The 23,876-nt window shown below is 30.5% G+C and overlaps 3 protein-coding genes across 4 annotated transcripts; 1 reads left to right on the top strand and 2 right to left on the bottom strand.

Annotated features, from left to right (window-relative positions):
- Positions 1-1,035: 1,035 nt before the first annotated feature.
- On the top strand, positions 1,036-3,257 carry LOC108477273 (HVA22-like protein a). Of its 2 annotated transcripts, XM_017779778.2 has the most exons (5): positions 1,036-1,389; positions 1,614-1,640; positions 1,771-1,893; positions 2,536-2,782; positions 2,981-3,257. In XM_017779778.2, exons 1-5 carry the CDS (start codon positions 1,328-1,330, stop codon positions 3,035-3,037), a joined length of 516 nt encoding a protein of 171 aa, XP_017635267.1. In that variant the 5' UTR covers positions 1,036-1,327; the 3' UTR covers positions 3,038-3,257. The 2 variants fall into 2 exon arrangements, with proteins under 2 accessions (XP_017635267.1, XP_017635268.1); XM_017779779.2 differs by lacking the exon at positions 1,614-1,640 and having other exon boundaries at positions 1,037-1,389.
- Positions 3,258-5,165: 1,908 nt separating this feature from the next.
- Positions 5,166-5,929, bottom strand: LOC128285138 (transcription factor ILI3-like). Its single transcript, XM_053022493.1, has 2 exons — positions 5,756-5,929; positions 5,166-5,493 (listed from the first exon to the last, which is right to left on the bottom strand). Exons 1-2 carry the CDS (start codon positions 5,855-5,857, stop codon positions 5,332-5,334), a joined length of 264 nt encoding a protein of 87 aa, XP_052878453.1. The 5' UTR covers positions 5,858-5,929; the 3' UTR covers positions 5,166-5,331.
- Positions 5,930-17,858: 11,929 nt separating this feature from the next.
- LOC108479218 (RINT1-like protein MAG2) lies at positions 17,859-22,198 on the bottom strand. Its single transcript, XM_017781682.2, has 4 exons — positions 21,668-22,198; positions 21,462-21,539; positions 20,012-20,115; positions 17,859-19,925 (listed from the first exon to the last, which is right to left on the bottom strand). The coding sequence occupies exons 1-4, from the start codon at positions 21,960-21,962 to the stop codon at positions 18,012-18,014; spliced, it is 2,391 nt and encodes a 796-aa protein (XP_017637171.1). The 5' UTR covers positions 21,963-22,198; the 3' UTR covers positions 17,859-18,011.
- Between the last annotated feature and the right edge of the window lie 1,678 nt (positions 22,199-23,876).

Genomic DNA, 23,876 nt, shown 5'->3' with positions numbered 1-23,876 from the left:
TTTAAAATTTGACTTACCAATTCTTAATGTGTTTGGAATTTTCATGAATTCCACCTTGCGATTTATTCTGGATTTAAAATTCTAACCTTATTTGGGTTTATTTAAAAATAGTTATTCTTTTTGGTACATTTAAAATAGATATTTAAATATTATTCACATGTGTTATTATAAAAATTCTCTTTTTTTCCTTCGAACTATTTGTTTCTTATCTTTTGTTTTGCTCAGCGGTGGTGCCAGCTTCCGAGTTGGCTATCTCTTGCCTTTTTTCTCTCCAATCAACTCTTTTTTTATTCTTCACAAGTTGTGATGGACAAATGATGGTATCTGTTGTTTGTTAAAACTCCACAGGTCACCAGTAGTTTCTTGGAAAGTGGGTGGTTCTTCGTCAACTTCTTAAACTGTTTCTGTTTTGAGAATATTTCAGAATAATAAATTATTTCACATGTTGTCTTAAGTTTTATATATATATTTTGTTTGTTTTTCATTGTTTAATAAGTCTTCGGTTTTAAAAGTTTTTATCTACTCTTATAACACGTTTTTTAGTTTTGCTTATGCATGTAATATTAGTTTTATAAGTGACTTTAGGGATGATTTTATTGTCCTCCTCTCTAGTTTGATAAATACTCGATTCTTTTGTTAATTTTTGCTCGCCGCTTTAAAACATTCGTAGTTGATTTCCTTATCATATTAAATGATTGCAATCACTTTAGATATGTCATGCTTACTTGAGTTATGACAAAATCAATTGTTAACTTATTAATTTAATATTTTAATTAATAATAAAATCATATTATGTTATTTAAATTTATTAATAAAAATATTAATTTGAAAATTTTATTAATAAAAAAAAACCGAGTTAATAGCGGAACCAAGTCTAGACAAAAAGCTAAGAAGTTTGAAATGGTAATTCGGCCCGACTCGGTTCATATGAGAGCAACGTAGACAAAGGAAATGGCAATCATGTAATTCCAGTGGAAGAAAGTCCCTTTCATGGTATTTCCCCTACGAGAGTGATTGGTTCCACCAAACGAATAAGCAAAAGAAGCCCCTAAATTTCTTTCTGTTGAAAGTTAAGGAACATCCATAGCCGTGCATTTTAGTCACTCTTAAACTATCCACCGTTAGATTCCCACCGCCAAACAACCCCAACCTTCCTTGCAAACCAGCTTTTAGCATCTTAAGCACCTCAGCTTTCTTACGCATACAAAACACACTTGTCACTCAAGCAACTGCCGCAATAAGAACAAAACCAAAGCTTTGGGTTAGTTTCTTTTTTTTTTAATTATATCAGAGGTTTCAGAAAGAAAAAGAGCATTGGAAAGTGAAAATGGGATCTGGCGCTGGAAGTTTTCTTAAGGTTTTTTTTAAGAACTTTGATATTCTTGCTGGGTAATTTCCTCTTGCCCCATTTATCTTGTTTCTACTTTGGGTCATGTATTTTATATATGTATGCTATTGCTGCTTTAAAAATGTAAATTTTAAAACATCAACTAAGAGAAAAGAAATAGAGTTTTAGGCTTATTGTATACTTTTAACTTCAAGCTATTTGTGTGTGTGTTTCTGAATGTCTTTAATATTTTATTTCTAATTTGGTTTTTGGGTTAAGTTTGCAGGCCAGTTATTAGTCTTCTGTATCCTCTGTGAGTGTGTTTTTCAATCTTTTTGGGGTTTCATTTACTTTTTTTCTCTTACCCTTTTAATTGGTGTAATTTACAAGTTGTCTGAACTTGAATTGGTTTAATTGTTCCATGGCATTGAATTCTTAAACAGTTATGCCTCAGTTAGGGCAATTGAATCCGAGTCTCGTGCCGATGACCGACAATGGCTTACATATTGGGTTCTCTATTCCATGATTACATTGCTGGAACTCACCTTTGCCAAAGTCATTGAATGGTAAATTTTTATGCTCTTGAATGATTTGCTCCTACATAGCACATTTCTTGCTCTAACACTATCCCTATATATACATTTCCCGTTTCCGGGAATCCGAGTTAACACTATCCCTATATATACATTTCCCGTTTCCGGGAATCCGAGTTAACTTTTTCTCTTTCGCTTTGGGGGTGTCTGAGAGAGGGAAAGCTCAGATTTTTCATTTGATTAAACAATTATGATTCTAGTTGACCAACTCAAGAAAAAAAAATGGTTATTGTGCTTGTAAAATTGACAATTTAGGTGACCAAACCTGTTGTATTCTTTAATTAGCTTCTCATCCACTAGAAGAGGAACCCATTTCTTTACCAAGGGTTTCAACTCACTTTATTTCAACAAATCGATTCGATGGAAAAAGTGGAAAGCATTGGCAAGTTAAATCTAACTTGGTTATATTGAAGTTTCACCAATGTGTTAATTACTTATCTTTATATTTCTTTGCCCTGGTTTAGTTTCTCAGATGGTTGTGCGAAAACCTTCATGATACTTATGCTGGTTTTAAAGAAGGGAAGTTGTATGCTAAAGGCTTCTTATCATAATTATGCACATTCAGAAATTGCATTTGCCTATACTTTGCTGAAACATTTAAGAACATGAATGCAGGATCCCAATCTGGTCTCACGCGAAGCTGATTTTCACCTGCTGGCTGGTCATTCCGTACTTCAGTGGTGCTGCTTATGTTTACGAGCATTATTTGAGACCTTTCTTTATGAACCCACAACAGACAATTAGCATCTGGTATGTCCCGAGTAAGAAGGACTTCTTCAGTAAACCAGATGATATTTTAACTGCTGCCGAGCGATACATTGAAGAGAACGGGACTGATGCATTTGAGAAGCTCATTCATAGGGTATGCCATCAATGATCGGATTCTCTTTCATTTACATGTTTTTGCGAGCTGTAATTTATACAAGGAAGTTTGATATTACAGCATCTTTTTATTTTCATCCATTCATAAGTTGGTTCGCTATTAACTGATACAAGCTCTTGAAAAATTTGGCTACTGTTGGTTTTTGTAATAATCCATTGTTCTTCCATGGGTTTGCAGGCTGACAAGTCGAGGAGCAGTGGTTACATATATGATGACGATGGCTACAGATATTGAACCTTGTAGCTCTATGTGTAGCAAGTAACAACCCATAATATATAAATATATGCTGTCAAGATGAAGTGTATGGGAAAGAGACATTTTTGTGAGTGTGAAGAAGTATGAATGGTTGTGTAATGTTATGTAACTATGATAGGTTGCTTGAAACTTTGATATGGTAGATAGTGCAAGTTCCCAATTACTTTTTCATATTATGCATACTTTCTGTCACTTGTAATTCTCATGCTTGTTTTTGTTTTGTTTCACTGCTTCACAAAGGTTATTTTATCTCATTGCTAATAGATCAATGGTGAAGGAATTAAAAGACCAAATTAACTTTAATCCCCACCATCTTTAATCATGATTTAATTGCCATAGCTAGTTTTTGTTAAATCAACAATCGAGCCCCTTTTAATATCAATTCACTTCTTCTCTTTTCTCACATTAGACTTACTACACTTCTTTCTCCTTTGCAAATTAGTCCCTATCTCAACTTTTGACTATTCGCAATTTTATCTAATTTAGATATTTTCCAGCGTCACACCAGTTTATACAACTATTTTCTTGTAGTGGTCACTTTTATATGATTCTCAGGACAAGAAAGACTAATGTCAGGCTGTCTATGAACGATATTGTTATCACTGAATGCCCAGACATTTGTCTTACTCCAAAATATCCCTCTCTTGTAAGAATCCTTTCTAAATCCAGGAGTTAGCTCCCTAAGTCCCAACAACGATTGATTTATTTGTGGGAATTGAAAAGGAAAATTATCTTTATACTTTGATATTTGGATCCAAAAAGATTCAGCCTTAATGGAATGAAAAATATACTGATAAAATATATATTTTTTATATTCTTAAAAAAATTAATTAATTAAAAACAGTATTGCTATTCTTCAATTAACTCGTGCCTGTGACATGGGGTTATCGTTTCAGCACTTGATATGTTTGTCAAATATGCCAGGGTTTTGTCCAGACATGGAAATTTCTATTTAGTTTCACTTGACTGTGTCGAGTTGATCTTTGTCAATCATCAATACTAATCAGAGCATTGAATTTAAGCTGCTTATAAGGTCTTAAACTCAAAAAACCTGACAACAGCAGACTCAGAAAAGGTAAACTAATCCCACGTCGATATTTTAGGAAAAGTGTTCATGTTCTTTATATAGGATGGAAGCAATGCCGTCATTCGCCGAGCCTGATAACGCAAGCTTGTGACCCAGGTGGGGGTATTTGGGGTTATAGAACATCTGGTCTGGCTTAAGCGGTCGGATTCATTGTGACAAATCACCGGCCTGCCCTTTCCAAGCAAGGAGCGATCCGTGGGATTTGAGCGAAAGCTGTGGGTCTCGTGGGATCCTAGGGAGAATGGTAATGCGTGAGGTTGGTTTCACAGAGCAGCGATAACTATCCGTTCTTTGCAGTGCTAGGATAGCAAGCTGGTGCCTCCTGAATCCAATATGTGGTTCCCAGGTTGACCATAATTGAACTATCAACACCTATTATACAGATTGTCTACTATTTTGATTACTGATGGAGTTTGACATTTCATGTAATGTTTGTTGGTGATGATACTGGTTGTTTAGCAATCCATTACATTGTTCACCTCTCCTTAAAATATGGACTATTCTTTCTTTTAACCACCCACCCACCCACCCTTTCTTTTATTTATTTATTTATTTATTTATAACTACAAGTTTAGCCTTACATAATCCAATTAATCTAATTAAGTTAAACTCAAAAATAGAAACTACAAACTTAAATTCACGTACGATAGACATAAAATATATTACAAATTTCTATAATACTTTTAAAAACTAAACATGAAAGTTTTGGAGTAGCCGAACATAAATTATTATATTTTTAAATATTGATTATAAGAATTAAATTGTTTATTTTTTCAAAATTTATAGGGTTAAAATGTAAAATCTTGAGTGGTAAAAATATGTAAAATCTTGGATTCAGATTTTGTAAAGAGGAAAAAAATAATGGTAGAGACATAAGAAAACTGGGGAAAAATAAAAGATATTAATTGTTATAATTCGATGGGCCCAACACCAAAATATTTTAGTGTAATGGAGACAAGGAAGGAAGAACAAGATGAGACAGATACAATCATACAATGAAAGTTGGAAAAGTACTTTCAATTTTTATATACATTATTTATACTCTAATTACTCTCCCAGGCCCAATCAAATTCGGATATTAACTAACAAACAGTTTCCAAATAGCCAAAAAAAAAAAAAAAAAAGACACATGCATTTGTCTGTCGTTGAAACTTGAGACAATTTGAGAAAGGAAAGGGGACAAGCTTTACTGTTGAAGCAAATTTGTAAGAAATTCAGCATCAGAGCTAGTTATATCCATGGAATCTAGACATTGCAATAGCCTCTCACTCAAATCATCTACTTCTTTCTGTAATCTTCTGATATAACTGCATGTTTCTTTCAAAATTTTCGTTGTCGATGGTGATGCCTACAAACATAAAATCATACCAAAAAAAGGGTTATTACATAAAATAAAACAGTTTATCCTGATCATGATTGTCAGTCCAAAATGTCTGCATAGGATCATAGGGTTCCCTGTTGTTTATTGTTCAGTTATTACCAGAACATTGTCATCCTAAAGACTAAAGAGCTTGCCTAACCATGCATGGCTTTCAGTTACTTCAGCCTTGTCAATGACATGGAAACAAGAGAGGAGGATAGGATAAAGAAAAGAGAGAGGAAAACACTACCCTGCCATGGCGGCCATGATTGAGCTGAGGAAGCAATGTTCCAAGTCTTAAGATGAGAGCATTGAGCTCATCATCTGTGATTTTGTTTGAAGCTCCAGACATGAAGAACCCTAGCTACCTTTTTTTCTCTTTTCCTTCCAACACTCTTTTATAAATTACTGATAATGGTGTGGTGGAGTTTGACATAGGAGGAAGTAGGCTGCTTATAAAGAGAGTTCGAGGGTTAGATTGCAAAATGTGGTAGTTGATAAAAACATATTTAAAAAATAAAATTTTGTTGTTGGTTTTCTGATTTACCTAAAATAATCAAACAGGAGACCCCATTCGTCACATATTTCTGCATTACTTTGGCCCACAACTATGCAGGCCATGCTTAACTCAGTTTGAAATGAAATACTTTTTGTTTCATTATATGAAAATATATTAGACTTTTTTGTGAATGCAAAGTTTCCATATTTAAATTGACACTTGTCAAAATTTAATTGGTAACTAAGGCATACATATATTTTTATATAAGTAGAGGAAAGACAACTTTAGCATCACTTTTAATAATTTTAAAATATAAATATATGATATGATAAATTTTAATTAAGTGTGTTTACATACATGAGAAAAGATTGTATAAAACTATGATTCTACGTCATTTTATTTTTTCACTAGAAGAATGACAAGTTAAATTTTTCCTCCTAAAAAATTGAAATCTAACTAAAAAACCTCAAAATTAGGAGGAAAAATATGATAAGAATGACGTGGAATTACAATTTCATATAATTCATTCTCTCTATATATATTTTTTGTTTTGATTTGCATTTTTATTTTAATTTGTATAAAATAGTCTAAATTTTTTGTCAAATATTTTTAATCTTTAAATTAGTGTTTATGAACTATCTAATTGAATTTTTAAATAAAGATTATATATATATATATATATATATATATCTACGAAAAATGTACAAAATACAGATGTTTACATCTTACCAAATTGGTTCCTCTTGTCTCTTGCAATACATATATATTATATACAAATATTTTGATTGAATTGTTGTTATCTAAAATTAGGTCTAATTCAATTATTAAATTACTAAATAGAATTTATTTTAATAAAACAATTGTTATTAATTTAATGATATTTTTATCTTTTATATAAAATCTAAAAAAATTCTAACTTACGAATTTAAACTCAAAACATTATATATATTGTTTACCAATTTTGTCATTTTAACTAAAGTAACATTTGGTTTTATGTGAATTTTTAGTGTCATAAGTTAATTCGATAGCAACTCATGAAAAAATGACAATATTATGTTGTATAATTTGAATGTATTTAATATTCTTAACATGATGTATTTATTTATTTAATTTTTTATTCACAATTTTAAACTAATTTCTATTTTAATTTAACATATATTACATATATATTATTATTAATTTTAAAGTTTATATTTTATTATTTATTATATGTTATTTATAAACGTATTTATCTATGTGATCACACGTATATTAGTGTGATATAATTTCTAATATATTATATGTGTTAATTCAGGCACAGCCATTTTCCTGTTTGTCTCGTGCAATTTGCCTCCTCTAGTCACAACTTTGGTTCACACTCGCAGTCAATGGCGGGACTTAATTTTTGTGAAAAGGGATATTATTATAAATGATCCCTTAAATTTAGCTAATTTGTTATTATGGTACTTATATTTTAAAAATATTGAACGTGGTATCTATACTATCAAATTGTTGATTATTATGGTATCTAACATCAGCAATGATAAATGACATTGACCGTCAGTTAAACACTGCTGTAGTGATGGATAATTTGCATAGCTTAAATCGTTACTAACAACATCAGGATGATGATAAAGACATTGATAAATTAAGTCCTACACTTGACAACACCAAATTTATTTAGAAATTAATATACAAATTTTTCTAAAACCAAAGTTTTTATTATCTAATTTCATATTTGAATATTATAATAATTCAAAACTATTAAACTATATTTTTAGAAAATGTTTATTTACTAGATTAAAAATATTTCATTTTAAAATTTAGAATATAGAAAATAAATTTAGATATTGTAAATTTGAAGTTATTATGAAATTTTCTGAAGTTAATATTGGCTAAATATTTCAATATCTTAACGTAATTTTTATATTTTAAGTAATAATATATTTAAAAAGTAATTACTAATATCTTAAAATATAATTTTAAATCAATTTTATTGTTATATAATTTCAGCAAATGAAAATAAAAAAAATATTTGATTTCGTAATTCACTTTTTTAAAATAAACTTCAAAATATTGTAACTAGTAAAATTTAAAAAATTATTTATTTGTTTATATTATTAAAAACTAATATATTATTTTTAAATGTAAAGAAAATATGGTCAAATCTTCTGCCACATGATCGGATTTGTCAAAGCTACATCATAAATCGTATTTAACTGTGTTGGCGGTAAGGATGAGGAGGCTGCTTCCATTGGTTTTTTCAACTAAACTTCAGGCTCTATTTATTACATTATCCATTTAGATAACAAAATGAAATGCAAATGGAATAAATCTCAGTTTTAATTGAATATTTAATTTCACATAATTATTTATATGAAATTTTAATTTTGATTAAATAATATATATTTTACAAATAAATAAACTAATTATTTTCATATTAAATAAGTATAATTAGTTATACATATAATATATATTAACGTAAACTAATATCATATAGATAAAAATATTAATAAAAATTAAATCTAAATTCATATATAATTTTAGACAATATCAAATTTTCATATAAATATATTAGTGGTTTTGAAAATCTATACTACTAATGGACTCCTACCTCTGTTTTTCCTTTCTTTTCTTTAACATTAGAACATAATAGGTAAATTTCAATTCCAAACTTTTTTATTTTTAATTATAAAAATGGTTAAATTTTCATTTGATTCCTATATTTCGTTCAAATTTAAAATTTCATCTATGTACTTTAATTTTGATATAATTTAATATCTCAGCTTTTATAATATTATTAGTTAGTCTAAATACTTTATTTTAATTACAATTATGATATGAATTTTAAGAATTGTTAGCAAAGTTAAAATTCTTTACTAAATTCATGCACATTACAATATTTTCTTTTTTGTTATATTTTTTTATTTCAAAATGTCACACCAGTAAATTTAACGAAAAAATTTAAAAATGTTAACAAATGGACCTAAAATTTTAAATTCAAAAATTAAAGAATTAAATTCTTAAAAATAAAAATATAAAATTAAATTCTAAATATATAAAAAAATTTAAATATACTGTAACATTTAAGTTTTACTCTATAAATTAATAAAAACAAATAATTAAACCAATATAAAATTACTATTAATATCAAAGATTTAATCTTCGTTTTCCGTTTGTTGAAAAGTTTAAAATCTGGGCAGCTTGGCCCATGAAAATCTAATATAGATATGGTAGGATCTAGACAACTGTTTAGAGATTAAAACACTTGCTTTTTTCTCCTAGTCTAAAGTAGCGAAAAATATCCATCCGCGTCCACCCTCGGCTCAACCAATAAATGATCAATATGTATTTATAATTGTTAGTTTTTAAAAAAGCACTTATTAAACAATAATTTGAAGTTATAGTTGTTCAAATTAGTACTATAGTGTTTTAGATGGGTGGTACGTTTATTTGTAAATAGCGGTGACAATAAAATTAAATATTATAGCATAAGACAAAATGTAAATTAAACGCATTGCATCACACCGCACCCAATCACCCATTTAAACCTACCCTAAATATGTTTATCCTATATTTGGCATAAATTTTAAAAAATAATATAACTTTTAACCTTTAAATTTGGTAAGTTGATCTACATTGGTCTCTGAACTTTTTTTATCCACTTTGACCCCTAAATTTGAAAATCATTATTCATTTAAGTCTATTTTGTTAATGATCGTAACAGAAATTAGGGATAATGTAACTTTTGACCCTTGAACATCGGTTCCTAAACTTGACAACTAAGTTCATTTTGGAACCTATATTTTTTTTTAAAGTTTTTGGCACTTAAACTTGACAACTAGGTCCATTTTGATTCTAGAACTTTAAAATTTTTAAAAGTTTGATGATGTGACACCTTGAGACCACGCCAATTCATCACTTGAAAAATAAAATATTTTTAGATAATCATGTGATATAATATATTCAATTTTTACTCATCGAACTGATGGTTGAACATGTTAGACCACTAGTTCTTAATTCAATTAGTTCGATCGATTCAACTATCGAACCAATAATATTTAAATAAATAAATAAAAATTTATAAAAATCTAAAAAGCCAAGTAAAACTGGTTTTATATTATTTTTACTCTTTTTAGATTTTTAATCTTTTTAATTATTTATTTAATTATCGTTGGTCCGACGGCTGAATCTATCGAACTGGTTGAATTGAGAATTGGTGGTCTAACCTGTTTAATTATCGGTTCAATTATTAAAACACTAAATATGACACTTGGAGTTTGTGCCACATCATCATCTAAATTTTTTTATTTTTCAAATTCAGAGTGTCACATTATCAAACTTTTAGATTTTTCGAGTTTTAGGATTAAAATGGACTTAATTGTCGAGTTCAAGTACCAAAGTGAACAAAAAAAGTATAGGTACCAAAGTGAACTTTGTTGTCAAGTTCAAGGAACCAATGTGGACCTACTTGTCAAGTTAGGGGGCCAAAGGTTACATTATCCCCATTTTTTCCATGGTCTTTAACAAAATGGACTTAAATGAATTATGATTTTCAAGTTCAAGTTCAAGGGTTACAGTGGATAAAAAAAGTTTAGGGATCAATGTGGACCTGCTTGCCAAATTTAGGGGCCAAAAGTTACATTGTCCCATTTAAAAATTTGGATTTTTTTTATTATGTAAATGATAAAAATAAAATGCATATATTATGAACAAATTAATTGAGATTCAATATAATATACATTAGAAAAATATAAAAACATGAACTTGTCAAATTCAAATTCATTATTACATAGGTATCTAATAAATCTATTGATTTGAGAAATTATCATAAATATTACATTTCTACGTAGTTTGCCACTTATTTTACAGTATTTTTGAAATCCAAGTCTAAAATCTAAAATCTTTACTTTCCAAACACTACCACAATTAGTTTAAGCTAAAACTTTTGAATACAATAAGTAATCCAACTCTTAAACATAAAGTGTAATTTACAGTGTAGACCAGTTGCTGAAAATGACCACTACGCTAGTTTGTAAAATGCATCCTTTCTTAATTTGAAGTATGGTCAATCTTCTACAAGTATTCTAACTCTTAAAAACATTTAAATTATACATTTCATTCACAATATTGACAAGTGTTGAGTTGCTGGTTGAGTTGTAACATGAATTGCAACTATTGAAAGCAATTAAAAAGTAAGATAAAGAACATGATCAATTGATTACGTAGTTCGTATCCAATCTTATGTTTGCGAAGACTTACCTAGTGAATAATCCTCTATAATTTCAACTGTACAAGATGATTTAATCTCACTCTCACTCTTGCTTTTTGTATTCTCACTGTCATACAATTATAATGATTGAACTCTCCCACGAAAACTTTTCCCGATCATGTGTGATGAGGGTTGAAACAATTCAAGTTTTATAATGGATTGAGAGCTTGATAAAGCGATTTTGAAGTTTGAAGTGGAGGGCTTTGATGCAACGAACCGAGATGAAATCCCTTTAGTTGGTAATATTGTTGGGCATGCAATCTGAAGTTGTGGTATGCATGATGATAGGTTAGATCCAAGAGAAAAGGCTAGATAGTAGTGATGAAGATTGGTTCAAGTAACTTAGGGATTTTGCTAGAAAAAGAAGAAGAAAATAGGAAAAAAAGAAATCTATTTCAATAGGTGACATTAAGGTAATAGAAAATATTGAGGGGATGCCACCACTGTGTGGGGGAAGAGAGACATGGTTAAGGAGTAGAAGAAATGTGGGCTCTTAGAGAGTAAGAAGAAGAGGTAGTTGTGGAATTGGCAAATATTGAATTCATTAGGAGGGCTACATATAATTGAAGTGGATTTTCTGTGATTAGTTGTTTTGTAAAAAAACTTTAGGTGCTTTTATGATGTAGGTTTGCTACAATATTTTGGTGCTTTATGAAGTTCTTTGTACTCAGGTGCTTTTTGGTTTCATTTAGACGTGGGTCAAGTGTGTTATTTTGGTGTCATTAAGATGTGCTTATTACAGTGTTTTTTTTAACCTTTGGTTAGTTCCACCCTTTTGGGTTGTAATAAAATTTTATTATGAACGATACTTCTTTTATTATTATTATTATATGAAGCAAACATAGATATGATATTTCAAAACATCTAACAAAAAGTAATCATGATTAAATAAGTATAGCTAAATATTAAATAATCGTAAAAGTATCAAATATAATCAAATACATTTAAATTAATAATGAAAAATCAAAATGTCATTAAATAGATAGAAACATATTTGTCATCTTATTCTTCCATATTTTGTTCACGAATGGACCGATCGATTAATCAGACCGATGAGATTGAAAATTTGTTAAGGTGTTCATTTAGATTTCGGAGAAAAACATTAAACCTATTAATTATTTAAGAATCGCTACGGACTGATTAAATTAAATTAAAAACCAATTGAATCGGATGGTTGAACCGGATTTTTTAAATTTTATAATTTTTTAGTGATTTATTTAATAGAATTAGTCCAACCAATTAAAGCAATAACTGATCAATTTAACCACCTATTCGATTCTAAAAACTAGAAAGATTTTGTTTGGAACTTGAATTTGAAATTTTGGATTTGGGTTTCAATTATTATATAAATGGTAAGTATGATAGTTAAGATTCAATATAGAATATATTAGAACAGTCAACAATACGTTTTTATTAAATCAAAAATGTTTTAAGAATTTCAAATTCATTACTAAACAAACTTTTACCAAATTTATAAATTTTAAAAAAGTTATAAACATTATATTTATAAATAATTTATTACTCAATTTACAAAATTTTTAAAATGCTATATCCCAAACCCCTCACATTCCAGATAACCCAACTCTACTTAAATATGCGATTAGGGAGGAAGAAAGCAATAAAGACAAAGGTTAAAAAGGAAAACAAAAGACAAAAGAAAACTAGGACCGACTCACATGTCAGGGCTTGTATTTTCTAGATCCCTCCCCTCCTGGAACTATTGTTTCTTTGTCTTGATTTACCGACTTCATAATTTCGCCCTAAATTTCCGGTTGCTGACCGTACTGTTTCACTTAAATACCCATAATCTGCTGTGAGAATGGAGAAGAGGAATACATTTAATCATTCTTATACTCATATTATGTTGCGTTAAATGGATGTAGATTAATAATTAATTTTGTATATTCATATTATTTGTTTAAAAATGTTAGATCTATTAATTCCTATATTCCTATTGTTTCATCATTTGTGTTATATTTTTTCAACATATATATATATATATATATATATATAATGTTGATACAGTGTTTTTAGTTTTGTTCTCTCTAGAAAGTAGTTGTCTTAAATCGGGACCATGAGTCAGTCCCAAAAGTTACAGCAAAGACTAAGACAGTTTGGTTAACTATTCTAACGGTTTAACTGTAAGACTAATCTGCTGTTGGAAACTAGAATTTGTGATTTAAAATATACATATTTTCTAAGATTATTCACAAAATCAATTTTATTAATTAATAATTTTAATCTTAATTGTTTTATAATTTTTGTGTTAATTAATCAAATCAAAATTAACTAATAGTAAAGCAAGCTTCGCCCTTATATATTAATTTCTTTAATTAGGAACTAATTTTAATGTTTAGAGTAAGACTTAGATTTAGCTCATAAAAAATGTTGTTATTTTTAAAAAGATTTTCACATGATTTTTATACACTATCACATAATCACAACCTGACCCTTTATTAAAGTGAATATCAACTTTTAAAACTTTCATTTTAGCCCTAAATAAAATTATTTACATTCATTTTAGCTACTTTAAATGTTGTATTTACCTATTAAATATTAAATTATTTATTGGATAATTATTTTATATTTTGGATGTAGAATTTTAAACTCCACAAATAATATTGAAAAGGTGACATGTATCTATTTTTTATATATTTAATTTTTTTCATCATCTTTTTACCATACCTTTCACACCATTTAGCCTACTAGACTCTACTTATAAAATCTAAAACTTCAGTGTAAAATTGTTTATTCTTATTTATTATATCCAAACAATAAAATAATACTTTTTGAATAAAAATAATATTTTATTAATATCTAAAAATAACTATTCATAATTCTTTCGCAACCCTTGAAGCCACATCCTTCTGCATTAACAACAATATCAATGCAAATCGAGTTAAGACTCATTCAGCATTTCGACTAGAATTCTTAATTGAACTCTAACTAGTAAGTTTATTTAAGTTGAAATTATGAAAAATTAACCATGTGGTGTCATTAATTATTTAACCACGAGTTGAACGAGAGATTTTAGCAATATTGTTGGTTGGTACCGCTGGTTATACCATTTGATACCTACTAATCTATGTTAACTTCGTTAAAAATAGGTGTTTCGATCTGTTTCAGCTACTACAAGTCTATATTAGTAAATCCCAATTGTTAATTTTTTTATATTTTAAACCAGTATTTAATATTTTTTATCTTCATCAAAATTATATTTACAGATAAAAATAATTTACATATTATATATATGTGTGAAAAATGTTTTAAAAATTTGGACAAAAACACATCAATAACAATACGAAAAAACTAAGGTGGATGAATATAATAGAGATAAGGTTAAATTATAGGGTCAATGTTCAAAGTCTGAGTGCATGCGCCATGCATGGCATGGCAGTGCCATGTTTTTCAATGGTCAAGCATTAAGGTTGGGGAAATTATTGGACCACACAACTACCTTTTTTTTTTTTTTTTTCTATCTTTGGATATGATATCTTTTTACCGATTTGGTTGGACTTTTATTCAACACTTTACTACAACATAAATATTTGTACCACTAGTAGGGTTGGGAAAATTTTTCATTTAGACCCTTTAAAATTTTTAAAATTTTAAATTAGTAAAAATAAAATTATACTTTAACTCTCTAAAATAATAAGAATTTAATTTAATCCTTTAAAAATGATAAAGATATAGGTTATTCAAATAGTGAAATTATATTTTATTATTATAAAATTACAATTTAATTTCGACCCTAAAAAATTTTAGCTTTGCCCTTAACTATACCAAGTACTCACATCGAAAACAACTTACCTATTTCTAATCTTTGAACTCTGAGCCTTAGCCAAAGTAAATTTTGATATTCAGGCCAATTAAGATTCTAGTAATAATTTTTATGATAGTAAAAATACGATTTCATCATTTTAATAATTTATATCTTCATAATTTTTAAAGAATTAAATTAATTTTTATTATTTTTAAAATACAATTTTACTTTTATTAATTTAGCGAATTAAAATTTTCAGGCCCTGAATTCAGATGATTTATGAACACTTCTACTATAAAGATGTTAGATGTGGAGATGATTTTATTTTTTAACTTTTTAAATCAGGTAATATCCTATTTCTGTAATACACCTATTGAAAGCTAAAAAAAAAAAAAAAAAAAAAGAAAAACCACCTCGGTTTTGGTCCCAAAAACTTTATATATCTAATCCCCAAAATATCGTATGTACATAAAACAAAAGATTTGTTTCAAAATAATGTTTGTTATTGGGGTTTGAAAGAATTGCTATTATTTTATATATGCATTGCTTTTAAATTTTCACAATCATAAATTTATCTTTAAATATTTATTCTTTATTTTTTAGATTTAATTTTTTTATCATTTTCTATTTAACTTTCAATTCTAATTTATTTATTTATTTTTATTGATAGAAAAGTTGATTGAATGATTAAAATTTTAACGATATTGACATAAAAACTCACGTGATAATCTACATATACTTCATAAAATTTAAAAAAAAATAGAACATTAAACAAATTTCAAAATTGTTCACAAAATTTTTAAAAGAATTGTTCACATTAATAATGAAGTTCACATAGATAGTCATACAAGTTGTCATGTCAATAATCATTAAAGTTTTATCAATTTAACAATCTATATCGTAAAAAAGGTAAATCGATTAAATTTTAAAAATCAAAGTTAAAATATCAAAATAGATAAACATTAGCAACTAAATTTATCATTATATCTTTTAGGTTTTCAAGGCAAGAGGGAAAACGCTCATTTATAAAATACTTTCTTTTTGATTTTAATTATCATAGAGTAATTAATCATTTACACTCTTGCTCTATTTTTTAAGTTTATTTTATTAGAACAATTAGTATAATGTTAGGTATGCTATGTAAAGTGATAAAAGATTTAAATGCATGGAAAATAATTTTAGTATTTAATTTTTAATGTATTTAATTATAAATATTTGTTTACATGAGAAATCAACAAAGAGGAGTAAATAAGGATGATTGTGGCGATTCACCTTAGTAGGGTGGATAGTCGTCGTAACAAGTGAATAAAGGGGTGGAAAGAGTGGCTGACAAGAAGAGCGAAAGAGTAAGCATGGAATGGAGTGTTTTGTTCTATTGTTGTCCTCTGTCTCCTTTGTGCAATGGGAAGGCTTATATACATGAGACAAGGGGTGTGCCACGTGTCAGGATCTCACTAGTGCCATAGTCATATCTTGTCTTGTCTTATAGGGATGGTAATGTTACCTCATAAGTTAGTAACATAATATTTTAAGATAGCTAAACAATCAATAGATGCAATGTTTATCTGGTATGAAGTTTGCATGAAACGTGTAAGGTTTGTAGATGTGGTATAACAATTGCTCTTCTAAAATGAAAAAAAGTTAAAAGTGATCTCTGTTAAGTCTGTTAAACATAGTGAGAAGATTTGCCAAAACTCATCAAAGTTGATTGGAATACCTTGTAATTTCGCACATTTACAACTTGTAATTTTAAAATTTGAAATTTAAAGTCAGAATATAAGGTTGGCTTTTAAAATTAAACACTACGAAAATTTTGCAAATGTGTGTTAAATGGGGACACGCCTCTTTGGTAACCTTGATTTGGTAAGGATTGGGAATGATGTAACCCTGCTACATGTCCTTCTATGAGAGGTTTCTTTCTGCAAATTGTTGAGAAACGTACGCAAGTGTCAAGCGTGTTTGCTTAATTGTCACACAATGGGTGTAAACCAAGATCCATGGCTGCGTTATAAATAGAGGGAGTGAGTTAGGGCTTTACCTTTTCACTTGTTTAACTCTAATTTTTTTTCTCTTTTGCTACGTCCAAATTTCTTTCAAGTTTTGTCCAGCCTTGTACAGATTTACCTTAGTGTTTTATTAGGATTATGTTTTGTGGCAGTGAGAATTTCTTCATTTAAAAGTTGGTAGGCTCCGTTTCTTTTTCCTTTGTTGTTTGGATATAATGGCAGGAAATAACACATCAATTTGCACTGGGACAGTCAAGAGATCACCCCATGATGTTTCGATTGAGAGTGACAAATTTGAATGTACTACAACAATGGAGGAAATGAGACATATGTTGTAATTCTAACTTCAAATATTGAGTTTTCGATTCTCAAAGGGAAGCATCAACTAAGCAAAGCAAGTTTGGAGAGGGAAGGTTCAACATACTTTTTGGTGTCCCCATATTTGTTCGAAGCGGGCAATTAAAAGGAACGTCCTGGTTAAATCTAGTGGCATACTTCATAAACTATCATCAGAAAGGGGAAGAGCCATTAGAAGGGATTGAGCAACCCAACCCATAATGATTGGTATAAATATGACTCTAGGACGAAGATGAGAGTCAATAATAAGAGTCCAAATATTTTTTCTTTTTTTCTCTTTTAAAAATAATATTAAAATAATCCAATATAGGATATTGCTAATAAATGCTCATAGATATACTAATATCTTTGTTTAATGTATGTTGAATGTCGAATAGGAATTTATTTGTCTACATATTTGAAAGGTTGGGTAATGAAGCCTTACAATCTGTATTGAAAATTGAATAGGAATGATGGTGAAAAAAGAACAAAACAATCTTCATTGTTTATTGGTCTACTGTATTTCTGAAACGAATGGGTTAATAATCGAAGAGCCAAATACAAACAGAGACAACTTTAACTCCCTTGTCCAAGTCTACTGTGTAATTCAGCTACAATGACAGAAGGGAACCAAAATTAAAAGCCTTTTTTTTACTTGGTATATACTCTGTTTTTCCCAATCTTTTCTACCTCAGCTACACTCAAATGCCTAATTCCATTCTCCTTCATCCGTTTCTGCCCCCCTTTCAGGCTGTCTTCAAGTTGCTCCTTTTCCATCTTCAACAACTTCAAGCTCTCGCTCACCTTCAGAAAGAATCCTTCCGGCCTCAAACACCATGCCCTAAATACTCCCCATACCACCTCTACATCATACCCAAATCTCTCCACCCCCTCCTCTTGGAACTTCACATTGCTCATAAGAATGCCGTTAAATATCAATTTATCCACCCCCGCTGCCAGGCTCCTCCAGATTCCCGCAAAGTCTACCCTGTTTAAATTTTCTTCCATTAGTGCCATTTTCGCCTGCAAATAATCCAGGGCCCCTATCAATGTTTGTGATACAGTCCAACCTTCTTCACTCTTTTCCTGCCATTGCCTTCTGTTCTTTATGTAATCTCGGCATCGGGCATCAAATCCTCTTAAAATAACCATAGTTATCTTCTCAACCCACTGTGTTCTGAAATCTTCAAACTTCGCAATCTCCTCATGGAAAATACCATTTCCATACTCTTCAATTGGAACCTCGCGACCACTATATTCAGCAACAGACTCTCCAGGATGCTCACCTTGATCCAATCCCATCTCAAGGAAAAAGACATCCTCACACCATTCTTTTAAAATAGATTCGGAATAGTGAGCTGCATTGACAGAGTTTGAAACTTTGATTAGAGCATCATCATCAGTTAAGGCAGTCAATCCTTCAGCCTCTTGGCATCTGAGAAGTAAGCAATCCAAAAAAAAATTTATGACTGGTGTACTAGTTAATCTCAGAAACCTTGACCTCAGAGAAACTGTAGGCAACAATCGACACCGCTCAATCAAAGATGATAAACAAGTAAAAGTAATGCTGGAAACTGCAGGGGATTTATAGTCATCAGAATTAGAGAGATCTGCCCCCTGAACCTTCTTAGTCCAGTTTCTTTCTTCATCTATCTCTGGTTTTAGTTTTTCCATTGCATCATCTAGCTCTATTTCTGCCCACATATCAAGCCAGTCAGGTCGATCACAGAACACAGATAGAGATGAAATCTTACGCGGAGTCCCATCTTCCAGGAGGGAAAGCAAGATCCCAGATTTTTCTACAAGAGGCTTTATCCGGTTGTCAAAAGAGACCATCAAGTCAATAAGATGGAGCCAAGATGTCCTAGCCTGTGATCTAATACCAGTCACACTCTCTTCCTCCAGTTGACCAATATAAATAGGGAATATCTCTTTCGCCAAATATGTTGATAAGGATGTTACCATTGCAGAAATCCATTCTTCTTTGCAACTGTAACCAGTTAGCATTGCCTCATCAACCAATGGCTGCAATAACTCATCCATTGAATCAACATAATCCCGTGTAATTTTATATTCCAGAGCAAAAATGAATTCTGGTTTATCAATCCACTTTGAAAAGTGGCATTGGCATGCAACAGAGACAGGATTGACAAGCTCTTCAATTGCCCAAAGTGGTTGGTGAAGAGCGACCTCCCGATTATGGCCCTCAAGTTGCCGTGATTTTCTTTGTCTCTGCAACTCCTGCAGGCGGCACAGGGCAAAAAAGTTTTCACAATACCGACGTTTGAGATCACCATGCATTGTGAAAAGAGGATTTGGGACTTCACTTGATTTCCTTGCATCCAGACTTGAGGAAGTCAAATTTGAAAGTGATGGTGGCCATCCAAAGGATGTGAGAAGGGCTCGGTGATCAGCAATTGCCTGGGGTCTTAATATTGCTAGAGATCGATCTACTCTGTGATCAACAGCTGAGACTAGACATGCCCATTGAGGCCGTGCCTTCGTGACTGAAGTTAACAAGTCTTCGGTCACTTTGAGTATTTTAATAGCAACCATGCGGGTCTCCTGCAACATCAAGAAAGAAGCAGGTTTAGGCAAAAAGAATAGTTTCCATTAGATGGTGTGAATGACTGTATTTTTCTAGTGCTTACTTCTGAATTTTGTGCGGAAGAATCCTTTCTTAAATTTTTGTTCATAGTAGAAGAGACAGCATCTTCAATATCACCAATTAAATTATCCAGTTTTGATGCTACCTCTGGTAGAAAAGATAGTTTTCAAGGAAAAAGGCATCGGTGAGAGCATTAGATCACAATTGCGTAGAGGCAACAAAAAGGAAGTTTCAAAAGAGAAAAACTAAATAAAATTAAAAATACAAGAAAAAGCTAGCTAATTTTGCTGAAGGTCTTGCTGAGTAGTTCCTTTTCCAATCAAAGCAATCCTCTTTGTCCATTTTCAAGAGGCTATAGTCTGTTCTTTAGCATAAGTCTACAACTAAGACAAGAACCTAGACCTATAGTCAACAAAATCACCTAAATAAAGCTTAAAAAGGGATCAGCGATAGTGATATCTATATTACTAAACCACCCTAATCATGCCAATAGTAGCGAAAGGACCTTTGTGACACAAAAGCACTAACAGCAGCCGAGTTTTCAGTCTAGTATTATATCTGATTCTAAAAGGACTGAACAAATGCAAGTACAAACTATGCTACCAAATATAAATTTTGCCTACTAAACTCAACTGCTAAAATTTCTCATTACACCCAATTGCTAAATGTTTCTGCAAGAAGGTACAAGCAAATGTGCAACTGGTGGCTAATAGACCACCATTGATAGATCCAAAAGCAACACAAATCATAACTATTGGAGATACAACAGTTAGATCAGATTAGCAAATCATTTCAGAAACAATAAGACTCATAAATCACAGCAAAGGAAAATCCGTAGTGATTTAGCCCAGATGTGGATCTAATAGCTTGAACTACTTGAGCTTTGAGGCTTGATAAACCAAGAATTCTGACCAAGATCTTTCAATTCAGATAACATTTTGTTAATGAAGAAACATGAATGAATAGAAATTACAATTATAATCAAATAAATATTAACATGCATCTTGTAGAAGAAACCGGTAACAAGCCAAAAAAATATCAATAAACCAATATAAAGTTGGGTGAGATCTACAGATGGTAGGACATCAACTTGGAGGTATTACCTCCATGTCATTGAGAAAAAGCAACAATGGGCTATCAATATCCTCTTACCAGAAGAGAATAAATCATATTAATGATTAATAGGCTATGTTTGTTTGAAACTTCTGCTACTTTTAGCTTTCTATATATATATATTTTACAAGTAATAAGAAAAGAAAGAAACCAAATAGCAAAAGCAGAGTGTAAGCCCTAATATGAAGCATTTTACCTCAATTTCAACCACAGAATAACAAAAAACACCTTTCTTTGCATATTGAAACACAACAACAGAAATACCAGAACACTATAAAGAATAATTCTTCTTAACTATCTAAACAAAAATTTAGTGCTTTTGCTTAAATTTAATAAGAATTTTAGAATTCCTATAATCTATGACATTTTAGAACTCTCACCTGCATATGCCCGGACCGCTTCCACTCTGGCCACCTCCTTGGCCAACGACGGCAACTCCTCTCCCAACCCTTGTCCGTCTATAACACAGAAGTTTCCGCATAGAAAAAAATAAGATAAAACCAGTGCTCTTCATGCACAAACTCAAAAACAAAAGAAGAAGAAGAGAAAATCAATATCAAAATCGAAACTTTGCATTGATGCGAACCTGAAACGGAGGACCGAAGGCAAACGGAGGAACCTAGATCGATCAATTTCGAATTTACAATGCCGAAGAGGTGGCCGATGCGATTAGAGAAGGAAGCGTAAGATGCGAGGTTTGACTCGAGGGTGCGGTTGAGGTGGACTAGATTTCGTTCCAGATCATCGCACTGAGTCAGAAACTCGGCGACGATACTTGGTGCTTGGGTTAGATCATGGTTGGTGCCGAGTTTAGCGTTGAGGGTAGAGGAAACTGAGGTGGACAGAGTCGATAGTGGAGGGAGACCTTGCAGAGAGTCCATTTGAGTCGGATTTAAGGGTCAAGCCATGGAAAATTCGGGCGATGAGGGAAATTTGATAGGGCGAGGAGGGTAAATAGGGAATTTCGATGTTCAGGATTGGATGGAGATGAGAAACAAAGTGGAGGAGATCGACTGATTCGATGCTTCCATGGAGGAGATACCGAGTGGATTGTTAGCAAAAGAATGAAACGAGTGGAATTTGGATTGGTATCGGGTCAACCCAACTCCGGATTGATTTTAAATTGGGCTTGATATTGGACCTAAAGGGCCCATCACTATCTTAATTAATTGCACTCAATTAGCCCATAGATTGATGTATAAAAGGGAAAATATTTTTAATATTATTTTTAAATCATAGTTATTTAGTATGGGTTTGAATAATTCTTCTTTCTTCTGGGTTTTGGTTAGTTAATTCAATCATTTGAGTTAATATTGTATTTGTTTAATGTTATAAGTAATACTAGTTTTAAACTCCCACTAGGCATGGGATATGTTAATTTAATAATATTCAACTATATATAAAAAGAATGTCAATGGATTGGTAGATTACACTCTTTTAAGCAGTGAAATTTAGAAACGCTCAAATACTTTTGTCTATTGTGCTTGTTTCCTCTCTTCCGTGGCACAACATTGAATCGTGTCATTTATTTGTCCCATTCAGCCACATATCAAAACTCGTGTCGTGATAATCTATCACTCTTTGCCGCCCACTATATAGTTTCCAAGCCATCTGACGCTACTCTTCCACAATACAATATTTCATTTAGGGAAATGACATCAATACAAGACTAACAACAGTTTAAAGCCAAAAAAAGTATCCATGGGAGGAGAAACCTGACCTTGATGCCAAGTTATGCGAGGAAAATAATGTGCACACCAGGATTCATTAAGATAAAAGTAAATATTATAAACAATAAGGAAATTCTTTTTTAATCTACATTGACATAAACAAATATTTTGAAATAGCTAAATTGAGTAAGTAAATTCTCTACATAGAGATTTTTTACGAATGAAATTAAAATTTTGATTAATTATGAAAATAATTTATTCTTTTTATTATACATGTAAGTAACTTGAAATTTACAGTAAAAATTAATAGAGCTAAAAAGTTTGGCGTCTCCAACATACTACTTCAACAAATCCAACAAAAAATTTATTTTTTGGTGAGACCATATAAAATGACATCACCTGTATAAATATTAGGAAAATACTATTATTTCTAAAAAATTTGGGGCTTTTAAAAAATAATCTTTTTTTTAATGGAGCCATTAAGATGAGACTACCACTTTTTCACATGTCATACGCTTTTTTTTTAATTAAAATATATATTATTTTATTGGCCATTAATGTGCGCGGTACATTTTTTTTAAAATTTTTTAATTTAAATATAAAAAATAATATTTTACTTGATAGAACTATTCTTGAAACACCCCCTTATTCGAGACTATCACCGGAGTCGAGCATGAGACATTACTAAACTTATTTTAGCATTTAAACAAGTTCAAACAATTCTCGTAGTAAACTGTCTATATACGTCACAGTCGCTGAAAAAATCATATCTCGAGTTACAAAACTCGAAATCTAATTCCGTAAATTTTTCCTGAAACTAGACTCATATATCTACTTACTAATTTTTTTCTAGAATTTTTGGTCAGGCCAATTAGTACAGTTTATTAGTTAAAGTTTCCGCTGTTTCTGTGTTCGACTGCTCTGACCTCTGTTTACTACGAATCACTCTTCTCTTTTTACAGAATTCAGATGACTATGTTGTTTGGTTCTATTAAAAGTAGACTCAATAAGAACCTATATATATAAAGTGTGAGTCCTAATTATTTTTACACAATTTAAAGCTTCATATTCTACCATAAAACATCAAAATAAACACATTTCACATATGGGTATTTTTCCAAATAT

Source organism: Gossypium arboreum, chromosome 12, assembly GCF_025698485.1.
Source record: "Gossypium arboreum isolate Shixiya-1 chromosome 12, ASM2569848v2, whole genome shotgun sequence".
NCBI lineage: Eukaryota > Viridiplantae > Streptophyta > Magnoliopsida > Malvales > Malvaceae > Gossypium > Gossypium arboreum.
Note: the sequence above shows the minus strand (reverse complement) of the source record. Positions and strands in the feature narration are given on the sequence as shown.

What these genes read in the sequence shown, in the direction of transcription:
- LOC108477273 (XM_017779778.2), top strand. Translation starts at nt 1,328, where the DNA reads ATGGGATCTGGCGCTGGAAGTTTTCTTAAGGTTTTTTTTAAGAACTTT. An exon ending in ATTAGTCTTCTGTATCCTCT is followed by an intron (nt 1,641 to 1,770) that starts GTGAGTGTGTTT and finishes ATTCTTAAACAG; the next exon opens with TTATGCCTCAGTTAGGGCAA. An exon ending in TTTGCCAAAGTCATTGAATG is followed by an intron (nt 1,894 to 2,535) that starts GTAAATTTTTAT and finishes ACATGAATGCAG; the next exon opens with GATCCCAATCTGGTCTCACG.
- LOC128285138 (XM_053022493.1), bottom strand. Translation starts at nt 5,857, where the DNA reads ATGTCTGGAGCTTCAAACAAAATCACAGATGATGAGCTCAATGCTCTC. An exon ending in ATCATGGCCGCCATGGCAGG is followed by an intron (nt 5,494 to 5,755) that starts GTAGTGTTTTCC and finishes TTATGTTTGTAG; the next exon opens with GCATCACCATCGACAACGAA.
- LOC108479218 (XM_017781682.2), bottom strand. Translation starts at nt 21,962, where the DNA reads ATGGACTCTCTGCAAGGTCTCCCTCCACTATCGACTCTGTCCACCTCA. An exon ending in CCTTCGGTCCTCCGTTTCAG is followed by an intron (nt 21,540 to 21,667) that starts GTTCGCATCAAT and finishes TCTGTGTTATAG; the next exon opens with ACGGACAAGGGTTGGGAGAG. An exon ending in AGCGGTCCGGGCATATGCAG is followed by an intron (nt 20,116 to 21,461) that starts GTGAGAGTTCTA and finishes CTTTTCTACCAG; the next exon opens with AGGTAGCATCAAAACTGGAT.